General features: G+C 43.5%; 1 protein-coding gene across 2 annotated transcripts in view; it reads left to right on the forward strand.

The window, feature by feature from the left end:
• The window catches only part of LOC125447728 (synaptosomal-associated protein 25-like), an 84,510-nt gene that overhangs the window by 55,086 nt on the left and 6,455 nt on the right, over positions 1 to 22,969 (forward strand). Inside the window, exons 5-7 of one of the 2 annotated variants that reach the window (XM_048522370.2) lie at positions 8,299 to 8,416; positions 17,264 to 17,398; positions 22,732 to 22,876. In XM_048522370.2, coding sequence (XP_048378327.1) covers positions 8,299 to 8,416; positions 17,264 to 17,398; positions 22,732 to 22,876 — 398 coding nt within the window. Of the gene's footprint in view, positions 1 to 8,298; positions 8,417 to 8,783; positions 8,902 to 17,263; positions 17,399 to 22,731; positions 22,877 to 22,969 lie in introns of both variants that reach the window. The other variant, XM_048522369.2, reaches the window with a different exon arrangement.

Here is a 22,969-nt window from a genome sequence, read left to right on the forward strand (position 1 = left end):
GCTTCAGAGACCACTGTGGTTCCTATAGCGAGATGCGGTGGTGATAATAAAACTGATCGCCCACACTTGATGGTTGGGCAAGGGTGCTTATGGAAATGAGATACCAAGGTGTAGAGCTGGATGAACACAGCAGGCCAAGCAGCATCAAAGGAGCAGGAAGGGTGATGCTTCGGTCCTAGACCCTTCTTCAGAAAAAGAGTCTAGGCCGGAAGCGTCGGCCTTCCTGCTCCTCTGATGCTGCTTCGCCTGCTGCGCTCATCCAGCTCTACACCTCGGTATCTCAGATTTTCCAACATCTGCAGTTCCTACTATCTTTGCTCATGGAAATGAGTGGGTAGATGGTGTTGAGCTACAGAATGACACTTGCACAAGGCAACCTTTCTCCTATCACTTGTATGTTCTTAAAGGTTACAGAGCTGCTTTGTATTAATAGGTAATTATACTGCCCAATATGGAACTAGGTCATTCAGATCCAGATTGATTCTAGCACTAACCTCTTCTCAGTTAATCCATCCGAGATGTGGCAGCAAGAATATTGCTACAATTGCTTCCAATGCTGATACTCTGCTGCATTATATTGGAATTTTGGTGGTGGTACTGGGATTTCATAGAATCATAGAATCCCTACAATGCAGAAAGAGGCCATTCAGTCCATTGAGCCTTCCATATCCCAAGAACTGGAAACAGCGATGTCAAGGAAGTGAAGGGAGAAGTCGGAGATGGGCTAGGTGAAGTTGAAGGCAGTGTGAAAATTAGAAGTGCAATCAATACATTTTTTCCAGTTCTGGGCAAGAGATGGAAGCGGTATCAATGACTTAGTGGAGAAAGAGTTGTGGGGAGGACCCAATTGGGATTGGAATCAGGAATATTCCACTTACCCCACAGTAATTGGAACAGGGCATAATTGGAGTCCATGTGAGTACCCATGGCCACAATTTTTGATTTGATGAAAGTGAGAGGAGTTAAAGGATAATACAACTGGGCAAGGTACACCATGGCACTCGTACTCAAAAAAATTGCTCCCTCGGTTTCTTCGTCCAATTGTTTTCTCTTCGGACAAGTGTTTTCTGATAAATAGGCAATGTTCCTACAATTAGGGAATTATGACTTCCAGCTCTTAATATCCACATGCGCGAATGAATTATTACACATACAATGGTGAAATTTAATATTGGACACTTAGACTAGGGTCAATGAACAAGCAAAGTTATACTTGAATAGGTGATGAAGCAGCCACTTGATTTGTCATGACATACTTTATGATGATGCATCAATTGAAAGGAAGTTTCTGAGGAGAGGAAAGGGGCCAGTAACTCAGTGCAACAGTTTTCAATCCCCATGTGGGCAATAGGGAAAATCTTGGGCTGGCTGAAGATGAGTCACAAAGTTTGACAGCAAGGAAAGAGGCCCTTCAGCCCCATCATGACCTGTCCCAGTTTCCAGCATTTCGCCCACAGCCTCATATGCTGCGTGATACTGATCACACTGCACGAAAAACATTCTTTGTCTACTCCCCTCTAAACCTTCCGCCTCCCCATCTTAAGTCTATGCCTCCTAGTTATCGATCCCTCTCCAAAGAGGAAATGTTTCTCCTTATGTACCTATCTTTGAGCCTCACAATTTGTACACCTCAATCAGGATCCCTTTCAGCCTTCTCTGCACTCAGGAAAACATTCCAAGACTGCCTTGTTTCTCTTCATAGCTGAAACACTCCAGTCCAGGCAACAGCCTGGCGAATCTTTCTGTACTCTCTCTAATGCAATAACATCCTTCTTGTAGTATGGCGACCAGAACTGTACACAGTACTCCAGCTGTGGCCTAACTAATGTTAATCATAGTTCCACCATAACCTCCTTGCTCCTGTATTCAGTGCCTCAACTCATAAATGTAAACATCCTGTCTGTCTTCTTAACCACCTATTCACGTGACTTGTGGTCTCCAAGGGTGAATGAACATCCAGATCAAGGTCTATCTGATCCTCTGTACAGCAATTGTTTTGATGGTGGTTGATGGGAAATGTTCACCCTGGAGTTCAGTTACTAGTGGTGTACCACAAGGATCTGTTTTGGGGCCATTGCTGTTTGTCATTTTTATAAATGACCTGGATGAGGGCGTAGAAGGATGGGTTAGTAAATTTGTGGATGATACTAAAGTCGATGGAGTTGTGGATAGTGCAGAAGGAAGATAAGCTGCAGAGCTGGGCTGAGAGATGGCAAATGGAGTTTAATGCGGAAAAGTGTGAGGTGATTTACTTTGGAATGAGTAACAGGAATACAGAGTACTGGGATAATGGTAAGATTCTTAGTAGTGTGGATGAGCAAAGAGATCTCGGTGTCCATGTGCGTAGATCCCTGAAAGTTGCCACCCAGGTTGATAGGGTTGTTAGGAAGGCATATGGTGTGTTGGGTTTTATTGGTAGAGGGATTGAGTTTTGGAGCCATGAGGTCATGTTGCAGCTGTACAAAACTCTGGTGCGGCTGTACTTGGAGTATTGCGTACAGTTCTGGTTGCTGCATTATTGGAAGGATGTGGAAGCATTGGGAAGGGTGCAGTGGAGATTTACCAGGATGTTGCCTGGTATGGAAGGAAGGTCTTATGAGGAAAGGCTGAGGGACTTGAGGCTGTTTTTGTTAGAGAGAAGAAGGTTAAGAGGTGACCTAATAGAGACATATAAGATGATCAGAGGATTAGCTACTGTGGACAGTGAGAGCCTTTTTCCTCAGATGGTGATGGCTAGCATGAGGGGACGTAGCTTTAAATTGGGGGGTGATAGATATAGGACAGATGCCAGAGATAGGTTCTTTACTCAGAGAGTAGTATGGGGGTGGAATGCCCTGCCTGCGACAATCGTAGACTCACCAAGTTTAAGGGCATTTAAATGGTCATTGGATAAACATATGGATGATAATGGAATAGTGTAGGTTAGATGGGCTTCAGATTGGTTTCACAGGTCAGCTCAACCTCGAGGGCCGAAGGGCCTGTACTGTGCTGTAATGTTCTATGATTCATTGTGTTTTCCTTTGCCTTGTTATTTTTCTCAAAATGCAGGATTAACTCCCATTTGCCATTATTCTATCCATCTGATCAGACCTTCCATATTGTACCGCAGTCTAAAGCTTTCCTTCGTGCTATTTACCGAACCACCAATAATAGTGTGAACTTACCTCCTACATTCATGTCTAGATCATTATTGTATACTTTGACAACAAGGGTCCCAGCACTGAACCCTCTGGCATGCTCCTGGACACTGGCTTCCAGTCACCAAAACAAACTTTGGCCATCACTCTATGCCTTTTGCTGCTTAGCCAATTTTGGATACAAATTTACTAATTGCTCTCATTCCCATGCCAGTCTCCCATGTGAGACCTTATCAAGGTCCATGTGGGCTGCATTCACTGCACTACTCCCATCCACAAATCTGGTCACCTTGTCAAAAAGCTCAATCAAACCTGTCAGACATGATCTCTTTTAGACAAAGTCACGCTGACCATCCTTGATTTCCTTGATTCATCCTTCAAGTGGAGATTAATTCTGTCCCTTTGATTTTTTTTTCAATGGTTTCTCCTTCACCGATGTTAAACTTAATGGCCCATTGATCTCTGGTTTATACCAACACCATTCTGAACAATGGCATGACATTTACTGTCCTCCAGTCCTCTGGCATCTTCCCCCCTTTTGAGTGGATTTGCAAATTCATGGGACCCCTGCAATCCCCTCCCTTGACTTCCACAGCAGACTTGGATCTCTCTCATTAGGGCATAGGAACTTAGTCAATTTGAATTCGAGCTAACCCACCAATATCTCCTCTCACAACTATAATTTGTTCAAGTGCATCACAGTTCTTATGCGTGATTTCTATGCTTGCATCATTCATTTCTATCATGGATACAGATGTAAAGTACTCATTTAAAAAATCACCTATGCCTTTTGCCCACCCTCAGTTAATCGCTTAGGTCATTAATGTGCCCGTTCTTTCCCTGGTTATCTTCCAACATTGCCTCTGATATGGGTGAAATGTAACGCTCAGTAGCTGCTTCTTGCACCCAGAGTGTCTCGGAAGAAATTCATTCTCCCCTTCTGGTGGCAAAGGCATCAAGGTGGCCATATCCGCTGTATCCTTCTCAGATTATGAGGTATTTTCAATATTTGACAGAGAGGGACAAATCACGGGTTCCAGAACAGTTGGAAAGTCTGTTGAGGATCTGGGTACATTTTGCTCCCACAATGTTTGCAAGTTTGCAGCTTTCGTATGGTCCACGTGCTTGTTCAGACCGTCGCACCTACCCAACTTTATACGTCACGGGTCCTGACCTTGAGTCAACCATTAAATACTGTTGAATTTTCCTTCATTTTATCCTCCAAATTTCTTTTTCATGCGTCTTCTTTACTTTCCTAATTCTAGTTTAAGTAACAATTGCATTTTTAATGTGTTTCTAAGCGTTCTAGTATTCTGTGCTCTCAGTATCTACTGTAAGTGTTTCTTTATTTCCCTAATCAAATCCTGGACATTCCTTGATATCCAGCGGTCTCTGGAATTTTTAATTCCACTTTTTACCTTTGGAAGATGTTGGCCCTGCACTATTTCTATTCTGAACGATTCCCACCGATCCAATCTAGATTTTTCATCAAGTAGCTGCTCTGAGTCTACTTTGGCCAAATCTTGTTTTATTATACTGGAAATCAGTCTTCCCCAATTGAAAACCTTTATTGCTTGTCCACCTATGTCAATTAGATTCGATTCCCTACAGAGTGAAAACAGGCCATTCGGCCCAACAAGTCCACACCACCCCTTGGAGCATCCCAACCAGACCCATCCCCCTGTAACCCACACAGCCCTGAACACTACGGTTCAATTTAGCATGGCCGACCCACCTAGCCTGCACACCTTTTGGACTGTGGGAGGAAACCGGAGCACCTGGAGGAAACCCACGCAGACACAGGGAGAATGTGCAAACTTCGCACAGACAGCTACCCAAAGCTGGAATTGAGCCTGGGTCTCTGGCGCTGTGAGGCAGCAGTGCTAACCACTGAGCCCTTTTACATGACTGCCTTAAATCTTACTGAGTTACAGTCACTCCTCCACTGATACTTCTACTACTTCCCCAGCTTCATTCCCCAAACTTGCCCCACTCCTGTGGGACTTTCTACATGTTGAAGATTTCCACCCTTTCTAAACTTTTCACACTTTGTCTATCCCACCGAATTCGGTGATGCACTTTGGAAGGTCTAATGCAGAAGAGAAGTATGCAGTATAGAAGTCCTGCCTGATTTGCCTTTCCAAAATGCAGCATTTCACATTTATCTAAATTAAACTCCATCTGCAATTCCTTGGCCCATCAGCCCGCCTGATCAAGGTCCCGTGGTACTCTGAGGTAACTTTCTTAGCTGTCAGCTACACCTCCAATTTGGGTGTCATCTGCAGACTGATTTCTTGTGTACTTCTCTCAGTCTCCCAGGGTGGAGGTGCCAGGCTTTTGTAGTTCCGCAGCAGTAGATAATGGGAAGCAATTCAGTTGTTTCAGGATATTTGCTGTTTTTATTTGTAAACTATTAGTTGCCAGGAAAAGGGGAAAATGTTTTCTTAATTGGTCTTTTAATAAACACCCAGCAAATTTTATGCATTAATAGTACAGAAAATTTGTTTAATCATTTTTGAGTTCAAAACAGTAATTAATTTGGCTATCTGTGTTCAGAAATAAAAGAAAATGAAAATAAAGCTAAAAATAAAAACCAAAACTGCCAAGTGTGAATGCAAAATTAGGTTCCCTTACATTGTTGCATATTTAATAAACAGAGATGCAAATATTGGAAAGTCATAAAGTCATCAAGTCAGTGACTTGTACAGCATGAAAACAGATTCTTCAGTCCAACTTGTCCATGCTGACCAGATATCTTAAATTAATCCAGTCCCATTTCCCAGCATGGCCCATATTGCTGTAAACACTTCCTACTCATGTACCTATCCAGATGCCTTTTAAATGTTGTTATTGTGCCAGCCTCCACCACTTGCCCTGGCAGCTCATCCCATACACCACCCTCTGCATGAAAAAGACGCCCTTAGGTCCCTTTTTTAATCTTTCCCCTCTCACCTTAAACCTATGTCCTTTATTTTTGGACTCTCCTACCTAGGGAAAGACCTTGGTTATTCACCCTATCTATGCTGCTCATGATTTTATATACCTCTATAAGGTCACCCCCTCAGCCTCCAATGCTGCAGGGGCAATAGCCCCAGCCTACTCAATCTCTCCCTATTGCTCAAACAACAGCATTGTAAATCTTTTCTGCACCCTTGCAAGTTTCACAATATCTTTGAAAGAGTGGTACTTTTTCAATTTTTTTTTAGTTTTCTGTTTTTCTCCCTCCATTGAATATTCTGACCCTTTGCTAGCTCATAGGACCATATAGATGGAGTCACTCTTCGACATCTCACTTTACTTCAGGAGGTCGTGCCCTAAACTTCCTGATCAGTGCATGTTTTTAGCATTGAAATTAAGTAGTGAAAACGAGAATGCTTAGAAAATCGAGGATTGCATATTAGTATGGGCTGTTGGTATAAATCCAACACTTCCACTAAGTCTCACTGGAGACATTCATTGAACACTGTAGCTACATGTTTCACTTGATGTTCAGCAGACTCTGGATAGATTTTTTGTTGATTTTGATGGAAATTAACAGCAGGAGGTTTGTGCATTAATGAAGTTAATTCACCTGCCATGAACCATTTGAGTCCAGCAAAAGTTCCAGACTTATTGGTCTTCATTGCTGTTAGTTAGAATACTTTTAGAACAGATTTCCTACCAGTCAGCTACCTGGGGCAGGGTCACAGTTGATGGGTGGCTATTATATCCACAAGACAGTTGAATGAACAAAGTTCAAGGTGAAAATGAAAGCCATAAGTTCTGTAAATTTCAGATGAGTTCTGAAGCAAGTCACTTAGTATGTGAAGGAGATAGTTAATGTGCCAGTTCAGATCCAATGCTCATTAGAACTGCTGGTTAAGGGTTATCATGAGATGCATTGTCCCAATGAACACTCAGATGATTTCTTTTACTGCAGGAATCTGCTGTGTATATAATGCTCTGTACGTTGCACTCTAGGTCCATATTCTATGCAGTACACTGTATGCATCATACTCTAAATATAATGTGCTCCATATTTTGTGCTCTATATATCATGCTGTATATATTATGTGGGTTGTGACTGCAATGAAAATCATATTTCAAGTTTCATTGTAATAGCTTTTTTTCTAAAATGTCTGGTCAAATTCCTCGTAATCAGTCACACCCAGTATTGTTGCATCTCCTTACTGCTTTGCAGATTCCTTTAGATCCATGATTATTGTCTTGGTGTTAGTGAATGCAGGTTCACATGACATTCCCCAATCAAGTCAGCAGCATAACATCATACTTCCTGGCAAGTGTGTGACGGCCTTCTTCCACCTGCCCCGCCCAACACACGCACTTGCCTACACACACACACAGACACACACATGCACACACCTGCACAAACACACACACTAGCATGCACAGACGCACAAACACACACTCACACACGTGCACAAACACGCACACACAGTCACACACATGTGCAAATAGAAACACTCATACGTACACACACATGCGCACACTCGCACAAAAACACACATTCGCATGCACAGAAGCACAAACACACATCGCTTGCACAGACGCACAAACACACACACTTGCATGCGCGCGCGCGCACGCACACGCACACAAACACACACACACAAACCCCATACTGCAGGGATACAACAGCTTCCTGTTCAGTATAGCCTCTGACAACACAGTTGGGATTGGGTAATTGAGGGCATCATCAGCAAGTATGAGCCTGCGTGCCTCCCTGCCTGACATGATTCCAGGTTGGTTTTAAGTCACCAGATCTTCCGGGTTGGGGGGAATGAGAAGGTCTGGCCATTCCACAGCCCATTGATCCTGTTTTATGATGGACTGTCTCTGGAGCTGTATGACAACATCTGGGAGCAAGTTTCTACTTGCAGCTGGTCTTTGAACGTGTACCCAAGGAGTTACCGTAGAAAACAGAGTAAGTAGATAAGTACATGGGAACAAATGAACCTTATCCTAATTATGATATGACATTGTTTTGTAAATAACACTTTAGTATCTCATTCACAATTTTACAGATCTGAAGGTAACTGCTTATGATGACTTCAATCAGTTTTACCAGGCCTGTAACAAATGTCCCAAGTCATTCTGAGTGCTGTTTGTCCCAGATATTTCTCTTCCTGACACTCAACTCCTTTGCTTCTGTTCTGACTAGAACAACTTGATCGTGTTGAGGAGGGCATGGACCAGATCAACCAAGACATGAAGGAGGCAGAGAAAAATTTATCAGACATGGCAAAGTGCTGTGGCCTTTGCGTCTGCCCCTGCGCCAAGTAGGTATTGGCATTCAAAGGCACTTTCTGGACCTCCACTGGTCCCATTGAGTCAGGGGACTATGACAAATACCTGGTGTCCATGTTGGTACTGTTTTTCTGTCTGTCCATTTCTCTCTTTTCCTTCATTCAACAAGTATGTAATTCTTCAGAGGGATGTGAGAATCCCACACTGAAAGGGTCTGCTGTAAAGTGTGGTCCGGGTGCCAGTCGGGAACATCAACATCCAACAGCCTGAAGTTTCCCAAAGTGCCCGTACCTCACTTTGCCATTACCTTCGCCCAACCCCAATCAGTCTGGGGGCTTCGCTGATCCCGTGCTCATTTGTTGTCAGTGTCTGTAGAAACTAACTGTCTTCCTCATTCAGAGCAACTGGAGAGGATTGAAGAGGGAATGGATCAAATCAATAAGGACATGAAAGAAGCAGAAAAAAATCTCTCGGATCTGGGCAAATGCTGCGGCCTTTGTTCCTGCCCCTGCAATAAGTAGGTGTCAACTGTCGGCCCCAGAGGCCCCTCTGCCTGCCTGCATGCCTGCCTGAAACCTGCTTGCTCAGAAATAACACGGTTCCATATAGCCACTGACAGCCTCATGATTCATCTGTTGTAGAGTAGACATCAGAATAATCCCTGCAGCTTTTTGGCTTTCTCATTCCCCGAGACACTCACTCCCTGGTTCCAAGAAGCTCAACTCAATCTATTAGAAATTTGGAAAGACGTCAGCTTGAATGTTCCCACTAACTGTATTATATTGATAATGTTCTGATTGGCTCGTCGCAGAGATTGTCTCCACAGAGACAAATGTTCCAAACACTGTGATTCACAGTAAAATATTCTCTATTCGTGAGACCTCAGCAACAACACATTAATTCTCTCCTCCTCCGCCTCCCACATCACCATTCCAACTTCCATCCCTCTGCTCAGAATACACGATTGAATCATTTGATTGGCTTGTGTCGCACATCTGTTGGATTTGAAGTTTAAAAACTACAATGATAACTGCAATGATAATTCTGAGGTTAGCTGAAATGATCGTGTTATAATGCTGGGTGTAAACAGACACACCACCTGCTTGTGGTGCTGTCAACTAGATTTGCCTTATCAACTGGATAGCATCAAACAGAACTCATGAACTAGTGATTCAGATCTGACATTTGGTTTTGAAGTTAGCTCAGAAACAGAAGCATAGTCCCCTCTCCATTATAGTTTTTGTTTCAATATTCTTCCAAAGCCAGCATTTATTGCCAATCTGTAATTACCTCTGCACTGAGTGTTTTGCAAGACCATTTCCGGGAGCAAGTAAGAGTCAACCCAATAAATCTGGAGTCACATGTAAGCCAGACCTGGTAAGAATGGCAAAATTCCTTCTCTGTTAGTGAATCTGATGGATTTTTGTAACTATCAGTGATAGTTGACATCGGTACCATTATCAAGACTAACTTTCAGTTCCAGAATCTAATTATTTAATTATCGAATTTAAATTTCACCATCAGCCATGATGGAATCTGGACCCACATCTCGCAGCATTAGACTGGGCCTCTGGATTACAAACAAAAACAGAAATTGCTGGAGAAACTCAGCAGGACTGGCAGCATCTGTGGACAGAAAGCAGAATTAACATTTTGGATCTAATGACCCTTCTTCAGAACCGTCTGGATTACTAACCCAGTGATGTTATGTCCAGTTGACGAGAGTTGTGTGCCTAGGATTTTGACCAGAGTCAAGACACCCATGCTCCTTGACTCAAGGTACAGGGTCACTCTTGATTTAACAAGAATCCATTGTAAGACCCATGAAGGATAGAGAAAGGAAATGTCACAGCAGTGAGTAACAGTGGACAGATTCACAGAGGTAAGGACAGAACTCAAAGGTTTTCACTAAATCGGCCTGAATTTAGGCAATATTTACAGAAACACAAGAATTTCTTCTAATTCCATTCATTTTCAGGAAGAAACTGAGTGGAGTTATGCAGGGTGTCAAATCTTCCTTCTGTTCATCTAAAACGTAAACTTGCAATGTTCTATAAAAAATTTCCTACTATTGTGTGAAATCACTGCGGCGAAGCTATGTCTTTAGTGTTGGTTTTGATTTGACGTCCTCTTGTTATGGCTGGTGGATGTTGGCTTTTAACTGTTGATCACTTCCTAAATTTATGGGAATTTTCTAGTTTCACATTAACCTCTGGTAGGCTAGACTGGGTTTGGTGCTCAACATCTCAGCCCTGAGTGGTAAGTGTTCCAAATGTCTGGCAAACAACGGGAGAGGTTGACACCAAGTTTACTATCATTAAGTTGAATTGGAGTGCTGAATCTCTGGACTGTCCAAACTTTGCTTTACTCACTGATGGGATGATGGCATGAGTGGCAAGGCCAGTGTTTAGTGCCCAATCCTAATTGCCCTTAAACTTTGAGGCTTACTAGGTCAAGAGTCAGTCACATCACTGTGACTGTGGAGTCCCTTGCGGGCCAGGCAGAGTAAAGACAGCAAGTTAGTGAACTAGGTGGATTTTGATAAAGATGGTTACAATTAGGCAATTCATTCCAGATTTTCATTCAATTCAAATTTCACCATTTGCCTCTTGGGTGGGTGGGAAGATTCAAGCCCAAGTCCCCAGAACATTAGCCAAGGGTACTAGATTGCTAGTCCAGTGATACCATCACCCACACAGTTAAACTGTGCACAAATATTTACTCCATTGGCAAAGGAATGGAGGGGCAGGTTTTGCAGTGAAATACACACCCTGGCTAGCTGAGACTTCATCTTTATTGATGGTACCATTACAGCAAACAAAATATTGATTTTTGGAGGCTGTGGCATGATGGTAATGTCATGAGACTAATAATCCAGAGTCCCTAATATTCAGGATCAAAGATTCAAATCTTACCACGGAAAAATTCGAATTTAAAAACAAAATCTAATGTAATACATGTTGATTCTTCTTAAAACCAATCTGGTTCACTAATGTGCTTTACAGAAGGAAATCTGCTGTTTTTACCCAGTCTGGTTTACATGTGACTTCAGACCCACAACAATATGGTTGAGTCTTAACTGCCCTCTGAAATGGACGAGCAATCCACTCAGTTCATAGACAACTAGGAATGGGCAATAAATGCTACCCTTGTCAGTGGTTCCCATATCCTATGAATTAATTTTAAAAAGTACTCACATCAGTATTGACCACAATCTCAAACATTGATCAGTGGTGATGGCTGTGGACATCAACAACATAAACTTGAATGGGCCCATCCTCCATTGGCTCCCTCCGCATCTTCATTTGCTGTAAACTCATGAGGATTTATCATCAAAAAAATTTTGGAGAGTTTAAAAGGAAACATGTGGCTCACATCATTTTTGATGTTGCCATTGTGTCACAGTTTTCACCACGTACATTGTCTGGGCAGACTCCATGGTGAATTCTATCAGAACATTGTATTTCCACAATTGCATCAAGTAATGATGACTAAAGATAAAAAATAAACAACCAGCACTCTCCAGCTGGGATGAGATGAAGGTAACAGCGTTTCTAGAAGTGATTTGGCTTGTCTTTCTACAAACTGAGCCAAATATGGTGCCTTGAAAGCATTTGGTTTTCGGTTTTCTCACTTTTTCCTCTTGTGAGGAGATATTTAGTAGTTTCTTGTTTCCCTGACCTATTTATTACAATACTTTCAGAACTGAAATTTGAAATTCCTCAGTGTCTCCCTCCCTTACAGTCTGATTCTTTTTCTCTCTGCTTTTCTCAAGATATGGTCATCTCTCTCCTGTGTCATTCCAGGCTCATTTCTGCAAAATGATCGTTGCTGGGGCTATTTATATGACATCTTTGCATTTCTGAAACATTGATTTGTAACAATACTGCAGTATTGAGATAATAACTTACCAACATGTAGTTCCACTCTGCCAAATCTCGATGGTTACAACTGCTGAGAAACTAAATTTCAGTCGAAGTCTTTATGAACGTTAATGTCAAGCTGTAGTCACATATGCCCACCAGGAATATGTCACCCAATTAGATTTCCCCGGAGTTGGAGTAAGGGATGTGGAGAGGTGGTAAGAGGGATGAGGTGGGGAGATGGCGATAGAATGTTGGGTGGGGAGAGGTGTGGGAGAGACATGACAGAAATAGGTGGAAGGAAGAAGGATGGTGAGAAACATAGGGGAGATAAGGGAGAGAGGTGAGTTGATAAATATAGCAATTGAAGGGCAGATAGACAGGGGAGAGAGGTCTGAGAGATTAAAGGACGGGAGATAGATTTCCACAGCTCATTGGAATCCAAACAGAGTTTTCATCATCCATCTGGATTCACCTTGAAAGTTAGTTTGTCTCCCGGTCTCCAATATTTAGTTCTTAAATTAAACTATTCCAAGTTTTGTTTAGAAATCTCAGACTGCTAGGACCTTTTCTCACAATGTTGCTAACAGCAGTGACCTGGTGTTTAATCTTCAATTGTTGGAGATCCCAGGGGAGGTCTGGAGGATTGGAACTCATTGGGTACTGGGTGGAAGTCTAGATGCAGCTGAAACATTGAATGTTTACACAAAGGCACATGGGTTTTGTTGCCTACAACTAGCCCCAGCAATGAACCGGATGTGTTATTTCTGTATGTACCTGTAGCCTAGCTCTTCAGCTGGAGGTTCCATGAAGAGCAAATGGTTTTTCCGCATGGTTTGAGAGCGTTGGCATGCATGACGACTGAATGGCCACCCTCCTGCTACCCTTCAGAAGGTGATCAAATGATCAAGAGATACTTTCTGTCATGTTGCGGAATGTCTGTCAAACTGTGAAGTGGGGAGGGAGTTGTTGTTAATATCTTGGGAAGTAGTTTAGAAGACCCTTATGAAATTCTTCCCAATTTCCATTACCTCACTCAGTAGATAAGAATGAACTTTGGATGGAATGCAGAGGAGTAGCATTTACAATGAGCATTAGCAGGGTCTCTGCAAGTCTCCGACACAGGATAGAGATTTATGCCTAGCTCCTACCCCAGGCCTTATCCATCCAGAATACAGATAGTAGATTTCTTGGAAGGCTTGGTACTGCTTTATCACTGAGAGAAGCTGTTTTGAGGTACACTGCCTCAAAGATGGTGGCCAGTGCCAGGATGGGCACTGCCATCTAAATTGATCCTTTGAATTTGCCAGTGGTCTTGTTTGAACTCAGATTTGGGAGGGTCAACTTTGTTAACATATTTAAAAGGCACACCGACAGGTAAAGGTGACCTCTCCATTAATCCTACTGCACGCTCATAACAGCAGCAGCATCGTGACTGGACTTTCCAAATGCTACTGGCAATGCCCCATTCAAAAGCCATTAAAACTACCAAAAAAAACCAGAAACATTTCCCTGATTGAAACCAGTCCAGAAGCCATTAGCCACTTAGCTTGTGATAAAGCAATCTCCATCCCATCTGGGACTGGTCCAACTCCCTCTTCAAGACAGAAAGTCGACAACTGCTGCATCACCAGATGAAACACTCCAGAGTCTCAGGACACTGTTACCCTTAAATCACTGAGGTGTCTCCTCTCCTCCAATTCTAACTTCTTAGTTTTAATCACTTCACTTTGATGACCGTACCACCCTAGGCCCTGAGCTTTGAAATTCTCTCCCGAAATCCACCCATGATTTTACCCACCCAGTTTGCAGCGAGCAACAATGACATCATGACTGGCCAGAAGAGGCTTGGGTCATTTCTCAAACTTCAGTCCAACTTCAGACTCCTTGTGGACGAAGTGGAGGAGAACTGCTCCCATGACCATCACGGCTCGCTCCCCAGTCACCTTAAGGAGTGGCTCCCTCACTCCTGTGTTTTAGTATCTGTGCCATACCCTTTGCTTCAGTGAGCAGCTTACCCTGCTTGTTCTTTATGGGCCTCACTCTATCCTTTGCTAATCTTTTACTAGTAATGTGTATGACATCCCTTTGCTCACTGGGGTTTTAGCTTCTTGCCCATGTATGAACACAGATAGTTAGTGTTGGGGGGTTATTCACCTGCCAGGAGCTATGTAGACAATGTCTGCAGATTCTGGGAAGGAATTGTGTTTTTAAGTGTAAGTGACTTCTTCCCCACTCCCCAGGCCAGGGTCATTAAGGGAGTTTGTGCAATAAAGTCATTGAGATATACAGCACAGAAACAGACCCTTCAGTCTGCTTGTCCATGCCGACCAGATATCCAAAATAAATCCAGTCCCATTTGCCAGCATTTGGCCCATATCGGTCTAAACCTTCCTATTCATAATCATCCAGATGCCTTTTAAATGTTGTAATTGTACCAGCCTCCACCACATCACCTAACAGCTCATTCCATACACGCACCACCCTCTGTGTGAGGAATTTGCCCCTTAGGTCCCTTTTAAATCTTTCCCCTGTCACCTTAAACTAATGCCCTCTAGATTTGGACTCCCCCGATCCTGGGAAAAACTCCTTGTCTATTTTCCCTATCCATGCTCCTCATGATTTTATAAGCCTCTGTAAAGTTACCCCTCAGCTTCTGACACTCCAGGGAAAATAGCCTATTCAGCATCTCCCTATAACTGAAATGTTGCTACCTTGGCAACATCCTTGTAAATCTTCTGAACCTTTTCAAGTTTCACAACATCCTTCCTACGGCAGAATTACTGGAATTCTCTACCCCACAGGATCGTGGAGGCTTTGTCATTGAGAGTGTTCAGGGCAGAGATCAATAGCTTCTGACAATATTAAAGATATCAACGGATCTGAAGAAGGTGAAGAGGATCAATATGACCTAGTTGAATTGCTCGCAGTATTCCAATAATGGCCTAGTGGACAACCGCAACATGATCTCCCACCACCACACTCAATGCATGGACTAATAAAGGGAAGCATACCAAACGCCTTCCTCATTATCAGATCTATCTGTGACTCCTCTTTCAAGGAACTATGAACCTGTACTCCAAGGTCTCTTTGTTCAGTAACATTCTCCAGGTCTTTACCTTTAAGTGTACAAGCCCTGCCCTGATTTGCCTTTCCAAAATGCAGCACCTCACATTTATTTAAATTAAGCTCCATCTGCCACTCCTCAGTCCATTGGCCCATCTGAACAAGACCCCATTGTACTCTGAGGTAATCTTCATAGCTGTCTACTGCACCTCCAGTTTTGGTGTCATCTGCAAACTTACTAACCATACCTCCTATGTTCACATCCAAATCATTTACGTAAATGACAAAAACCAGCGGACCTAGCACTGATCCTTGCCTTAATACCAAGCCTTAATTCTAGCTGGCTGAGAGTAACCAATGAGTATAACTTACAAAGATGACAGCAGAGTAGGGGGACTGAGCCCGGGGCTCATCCGTTCCTGTCGGCTTTTCCTTCTCTTTACTTTTGCTCTTTTCTTCTTTTTTCCTCTGTTTGCTTTACCTTGAAGCCTGGAGAGTGGTGAATGAAGGAGGAGGGCTCTGGTGTAGCAGCAGCAACGCCGGATTAAGTCAGACGCTGCAGCCCTCAGGCTCTCTTCTCCAGCAGCGATGCACAGGTTAGACCGAGGCTCCAGGTCCTCAGCGAGGCCCAGGCACCTGAAGGAGGAGAAGTGGAGCTCTCTGCCCAGCGGGAAGATCTCCCTGTGATGGTTTTGTCCTGGTGTGGCAGTCTCCCTGTCTGGCAGTCTCTCAGTGTGGAGGTCTCGTCCCTGTGTGAAGGTCTTTGTCTTCAGCTTGCAGGTACCCCAGTGGCCCAACAGGCAGTCTTGACCAGGAATGGTGGTCTTGGCCCAGCATGGTGGTCTTCTTCCTGGAGGCTCCCGGCCCCCTTGTCTAGTGGCCTGGCACAGTGGTCTCATCCTGGCTGTGCCCTCAGGTCATTCCATCATTCCTTAAGCCCAACAGCCACTAGCTGAATTATAATGAACTTTGTATTAGTTTTACTTCTTGTAAATTTTTTTCCTTTTACCTGGTTTCAGTGGTAGATATAGGTGTCATGGTGGGATGACTAATAAAACTTTTCACTCTATTTTTCGTGTAAAAGTGTACGTGAGAATAAAGTGAGCATTGAATCTGAGGTTCCTGCCTTGTACCAGTTGGAGCCTTGGGGAGTTTTACAAATTCATTTTGTCTCTGAGGGTGTGGGGAGAAGGGTAGTGGCAGAACTTAGAGTAATGTGGGTTCCAGCCCCAGCTTTGGAGACTCCAGTATATTTAGGTTGACATTTCCAGGCCAGTACCACAGGAATGTGACACTGTCAGGGGAGCATAACAACTGTGAGTAAAGAAGTTTCTTCTCTTCTCACTCCCAGTTTTTTTTACTGACGTTTCGGTGTGACATTAAACTGAGGCCCTCTCAGGTGCACATAAAACCTCAACCATTGTCACAAAAACGGATTGCCTGGTCATCACATTGACAATTATAGGACCTGACAATTTGTCATCTGGCTTCTGTGTCTTGGCATGAGAATAGTTTTGTCACACACCAGGTACACAGGGATGTCCGATGGAAGACAAAAGTCAATCCAATTTCTTTCTGCTCTTACACTTTGAAAAGTTTCACTTTCAGAATATTTTCAAATGAAATTAATTTGCAAAGATGTTGATCACCATTTGGCAATTTGCCAGTGAGTAATTCTAACTAATATATACCCTTGAGGAAAAATACTATCCTTTTTATATTCACAGCACACCTGTGCCTAGAATGTGAAAAAAAAGCAAAAGCTCTTGGAGTATGTGCATGATTAAGACATTCTCGTAGAAATGGTTCAGAATTATTTCATGTCTATATTGGATGCAATGCATTGCTTGCTGATCTGTTTGTAAGGTATAGTTATGGAGTATAATTAGAAAGATGCTGGCTCTAAACCATAGAGATTTGAGAATTCCATGTACATTTTCTGCTTCTAAGGTTAAAGAGCTTTGAGGCAGGAGGAGCCTACAAGAAGGTGTGGGGGAATAACCAGGATGGTGTGGTGGCCAGCCAACCTGCCCGAGTGATGGATGATCGGGAACAGATGGCAATGAGCGGTGGATACATCCGAAGGTAAAGAGTTCCATAATCGGAGGGGAGGGTAGAAATGTGTCTCTTCATGACATTAATTCCTGTTAGACTGGCATGTGGCCATAGAACTAAATTTGATGAACCGCGTGAAATCAGACCGGAATTGGACTTTAAATTCAGCCCAGATGGATCAAGTATTGTTGAGTTAAGAGACACGTTGAAGCTTTCCATCAAAGCACTCATCAAGACAGAATTTAAAAAAAGCACATTTCAAAGGGCAGAACAATTTACATTGCATGAGAAAAGCGGTGCATCCACAAGATGATGATTCAGATTGGTTGAGGTATTGTCAAAGTGAATATTCCAGAGAACTGTTGTTGCATTAGGTTACTTAAAAAGCTGGACAATATACTTACACCTGCAGATGACTGGTCCCTGTGTGTGAATATATGCAGCTTTTAGCAATTGCAAACAAGCCATTTTGTGAACACAACTGATAATCTTGATCAAACAATTCAAGATTATCAGTTGTGTTCACAAAATGGGTTAATCTTAGCATAATCAGGATAGTTCATTAAGTGCCTTCCAATCAGATGATCACTTCTAGCATCAGACATGTTCTACATTTTGCAGACGTGGACTGGTTGAGTACAGTCAGTAAGTACGCTTCTTACTGCAAACAACTGAACGGACTGGGTTTTTGATACAATCCACCAATTACTGGACCATACAACTTACATACCCAGGATTACACAGGCACTGAAATTCATTTTCTTTCTTTATTCATTTGTGGGATGTGGGCATCACTGGCCGGCCAGCATTTCTTGCCAATCCCTGGCTGCCTTTGAGAAGGTGCTGTTGAGCTGCCTTCTTTAATTGCTGCAGTCCTGCTGTAGGTTGACCCACAATGCTATGAGGGATGGAATTCCAGGAGTTTGACCCAGTGACAGTGAAGGAATGGCGATATATTTCCAAGTCAGGATGATGAGTGGCTTGGAAGGGAAATTGGAGGTGGTGGTGTTCCCATATGTCTGCTGCTCTTATCCTTCTAAGTGGAAGTGGTCGTGGATTTGAAAGGTGCTGTTTGAGGATCTTTGGGGAATTTCTGCAGTGCACCTTGTAGACAATACACACTGCTGCGACTGAGGGTCGGTGGTGGAGAGAGTGGATGCTTGGGGATGTAGTGCCAATCAAGTTGCCTGCTTTGTCCTGGATGGTGTTGAGCTTCCTGAGTGTTGTTGGGGCTGCAGCCATCCAGGCAAATGGGGAGTATTCCATTACACTCCTGACTTGTGCCTTGTAGATGGTGGACAGGCTTTGAGGAGTCAGGAGATGGGCAACTTGCTGCAGTATTCCTAGCTTCTGACCTGGTCTTGTAGCCACTGTGTTTATGTGGTGAGTTCAATTGAGTTGCTGTTCAACGATAACTCCCCAGGATGTTGATAGCGGGTGATTCAGTGATGGTAACACTGTCAAGGGGTGGCGGTTAGATTGTCTCTTATTGGTGATGGTCATAGCCTGGCATTTGTGTGGTGCGAATGTCACTTGTCTCTTGTCAGCCCAACCTCGGATATTGTCCCGATCTTGTTGCATTTGAACCTCTGGAATTGAGCTCTTTTTTCCATCTTTGAACCAAGGCTGTAATGAGGTCAGGAGCTGAGTAGCCCTGGCAAAACCCAACTGGGCATCACTGAGCAGGTTATTTCTAAGCTGCTTTGTAGTGCTGTTCAAAACATCTTCCATCACTTTACTGATGACTGGGAATAGACTGATGCAGCCGTAATTGTCCTTTTCTGTTGTGTACATGATATACTTGGGAAGTTTTCCACATTGTCAAATAGTTACCTCTGTTGTAACTGCACTGGAACAGCTTGGATAGGGGAGCAGCAAGCTCTGGAGCATAAGTTTTCAGTACCATTGCCAGAATGTTGTCAGGCTCTATAGCCTTTGCAGTATCTGGTGTTTCCAACCATTTCTTGATATCACGTGGGGTGAATTGAATGGGCTGAAGACTGGTACCTGTAATGCTGGCGACCACTGGAGGAGGCTGAGATGGATAATCCATTCAGCACTTCTGGCTAAAGATTGCTATGAAGGCTTAAGCCTTATCTTTTGCACTGATGTGCTGGGCTCTTCCATCATCGAGGTTGGGGATATTTGTGGAGCCTCCTCCTCCAGTGAGTTGTTTAATTGTCCACCACCATTCACCACTGGATGTGGCAGGAGTGCAGAGCTTAGATCTGATCAGTTGGTTGTGGGATCGCTTAGCTGTGTCTATCACTTGCTGCTTTTGCTGTTTGGTGTGCAAGTAGTCCTGTGTGGTAGCTTCAGCAGGTTGATACCTCAACTTCAGGTATGCCTGGTGCTGCTCCTGGCATGCCCTCTTGCACTCTCCATTGAACCAGGGTTGATCCCCTGGCTTCAGAGATAATGGGACCTGCAGATGCTGGAGAATCCAAGATAACAAAGTGTGGGGCTGGATGAACACAGCAGGCCAAGCAGCATCTCAGGAGCAGAACCTAAGATGCTGCTTGGCCTGCTGTGTTCATCCAGCCCCACACTTTGTTATCTTTGATCCCCTCGCTTGATGGTAATGGTTGAGTGGGGCATACGCCGGGCCATGAGGTTACAGATTTTGCTGGTGTTGATGGCCTGCAACACCTCATGGATGCCCAGTCTTGAATTGCTAGATCTGTGCAAAATCTGTCCCATTTAGCACAGTGATAGTGCCACACAACATGATGGAAGTTATTCTCAGTATGAAGATGGCACTTTATTTCCACAAGGACTGTATGATGGTCACTCTTACCAATATTGTCCTGGATTGATGCACCTGCAGCTGGCAGATTAGTAAGGATTAATACATTTTTTTCCTCTTGTTGGTTCCCTTACAACCTGCGGCAGACCCAGTGTAGCAGCCATGTCCTTTAGGACCCGAGCAGCTCGATCAGTAACACTGCTGTCAAAACACTCTTGGTGGTGGATATCTAAATCCCCCACCCAGAGCACATTTTGTGCCCTTGCCATCCTCAGTGCTTCCTTTAAGTATTGTTCAACATTGAGGAGTACTGAGTCATCAACAAGGGGACAGAAATGTGGTAAACAGCAGAAGATTTCCTTGTCCATGTTCAACCTGAAGCCATGACACATCATGGGGTGCGTAGTCAATGTTGAGGACTCCTAGAGCAACTCCCTCCTGACTGTGCACCACTGAGCCACCATCTCTGCTGGGTCTGTCCTGCTGGTGGGACAGGACATATCCAGGGACGGTGATAGTGGTGTCTGGGACATTGTCTGTAAGGTTTGATTCTGTGTGTATGATTGTGTCAGGCTATTGCTTAACTAGACTGTGAGACAGCCCTCCCAATTCTGGCACTAACCCCCAGATGTTGGTGAGGAGGACTTTGCAGAGTCGACAGGGCTGTTGCTATCGTTGTCTTTTCAGGCGCCTGGGTCAAATTCAGGTGATTGGTCGGTTTCATGTCTTTGAGACTTTGTGGCTTGTTAGGCCATTTCAGAGAGCAGTTGAGAGTCAACCACATTGCTGTGGGTTTGGAGTCACATGTAGGCCAGACCAGATGAGGGTGCCAGATTTCCTTCTCTGAAGGGCATTAGTGAACCAGTCGGATTTTTCCAACAATCGGCAATGATTTCATGGTGATCAGTAGATTCTTAATTCCACATTAACTTCTCACATTACTCATCAATATGGTAAACAGAATGTCTTGTAGGCTTCACTGCAGTTCCATTTTAGTGGGGATCGCCACTCATGCTTATCACTGCATGGTCACAGTGTGGAGCGGTTACCTTTTGCTCAAATGTTTGAGATATCTTGATGAGTTAGCACCATGCATTGTGGCATGTCATCTGATCAAAGCAGCCATTATTATTCACAAGGAAATTTTGATGGGCCCTATTTTGGCATCAAGGTTTATGCAATGAAAAAGTGGTTCAGGCCCTACTAATGGGGTGCCAATGAGGCCATACATGAAACACATGGAGCAATCCGAATCCCAAAGAGTATATTGGCCTGTGAAGATAGGCTAGAAGTGGACAGAAATGGAGAACCCAATAGCAGCTTTCTCAGTGAGCGCACTGAGCTCATCAGACTATTTGGGCACAATTACAACATTTAAAAAGACTCTTCAATAAGTACATGTTTAGGAAAGATATGGAGGGATATTGGTCAGGAGCAGACAGGTGGGAATAGATTAGTTTGGGTTATGTGAGGCTCAAATTGGTTGGACCGAAGTGTCTGTTTCTGTGGTCTATGACTCAAATGAATTTAAGTGTGGACTGACAGATTCGGAGACACCCTGATTAAAATGGTGTTGTGGATCATCTCAGTAAAATTATAGTCAGACGCATTAAATCATTAAAAATAAGTTTGTAATTGGTCAAAGGAAGTGGAAAATTGCATGAAAGTAGGAGAAATATAAAAGTGGATAGGGTCAATTTTCAGTCGTGGGATGTGGGTGTTATTCATCCCTAATTGCCTCAGAAGGTGGTAAGTGACTTGAAATGCTCCAGTCCTTGCAATGTAGGGACAACGCTGTTAGGGAGGGAATTCCAGAATTTTGACCCAGTGACACTGAAGGAACAGCAATATACTTCCATGGCAGGATGTTGAGTGATTGGAGGGGAATTTGGAGGTAGTGCTATTCCCATTTATCTGCTGCCCTTGTCCTTCTAGATGCAAGTGCTCATAGTTTTGGAAGATGCTTTTGAAGGGAGTTAAATACACAGCAGGTTTGAAAGTGAGCATATTGCCAAACCCTCAAGTTAAGTCACTACTCAATATTCAGACCAAACCACAGGGTAAGGTAGGACAGAGAAGGAAAACTTAAATTAGACTCAAGCCTCACTTGGGATAGTGAATGAGGATGCTGCAGAGACCAACTCGCAGCCAATCATAGGAAAAGCAAGCTCAGGATAGGCTATCTGAGAATTCCAGCCAATCAGAAGTGTAGTAATTAAAGCTAATTGGATACAGTAGCTCAGATATTCCCTCCCTGTCTCATATAATCATATTCTCCAGATTAAACATACAGTTTTAGCACAATGCCAGTCACCTCTCTAAATGGTCTCATTTCAGCTCATTTCCCCCCTCTGACATCTCTATTTAGGATTCAGAAGTGCATCCTGAACTCAATTGGTTAAATCAAACTGTCACTTGACTGGTTTTAAATTTCTTGTAAAAGGTAATTGAAAAGTCTGACTTGACCTCACTGGAGATTTCTGGGAGTTGCCAGTCCCCACTTATTAATGCAAGAGGTTCTGTCAGTTTTTAAGTTTGGTGCATTGCTGTCAAACTAAACAAGAGAGGCGCCCAGCTGATTTTAACATCTCACCTCAGGCAACCTGTCTGATTCCAGAGTTACCGAGGACGCACGGGAAAATGAGATGGAGGAAAACCTGGATCAGGTGGGAAGTATCATTGGCAACCTGCGACACATGGCTCTCGACATGGGCAATGAGATCAGTTCCCAGAATGCCCAGATTGACCGGATTGTGACCAAGGTAAGAATAGTGCAGTTGAGGAGCGTTTTGTTTCAGGTGGTGGAACAGGATGAGGCATTTTAGTAACGCAACCGAAGTGTTCCAAATAACATT

The sequence above is a fragment of the Stegostoma tigrinum genome, chromosome 39, assembly GCF_030684315.1.
Source record: "Stegostoma tigrinum isolate sSteTig4 chromosome 39, sSteTig4.hap1, whole genome shotgun sequence".
Taxonomy (NCBI): domain Eukaryota; kingdom Metazoa; phylum Chordata; class Chondrichthyes; order Orectolobiformes; family Stegostomatidae; genus Stegostoma; species Stegostoma tigrinum.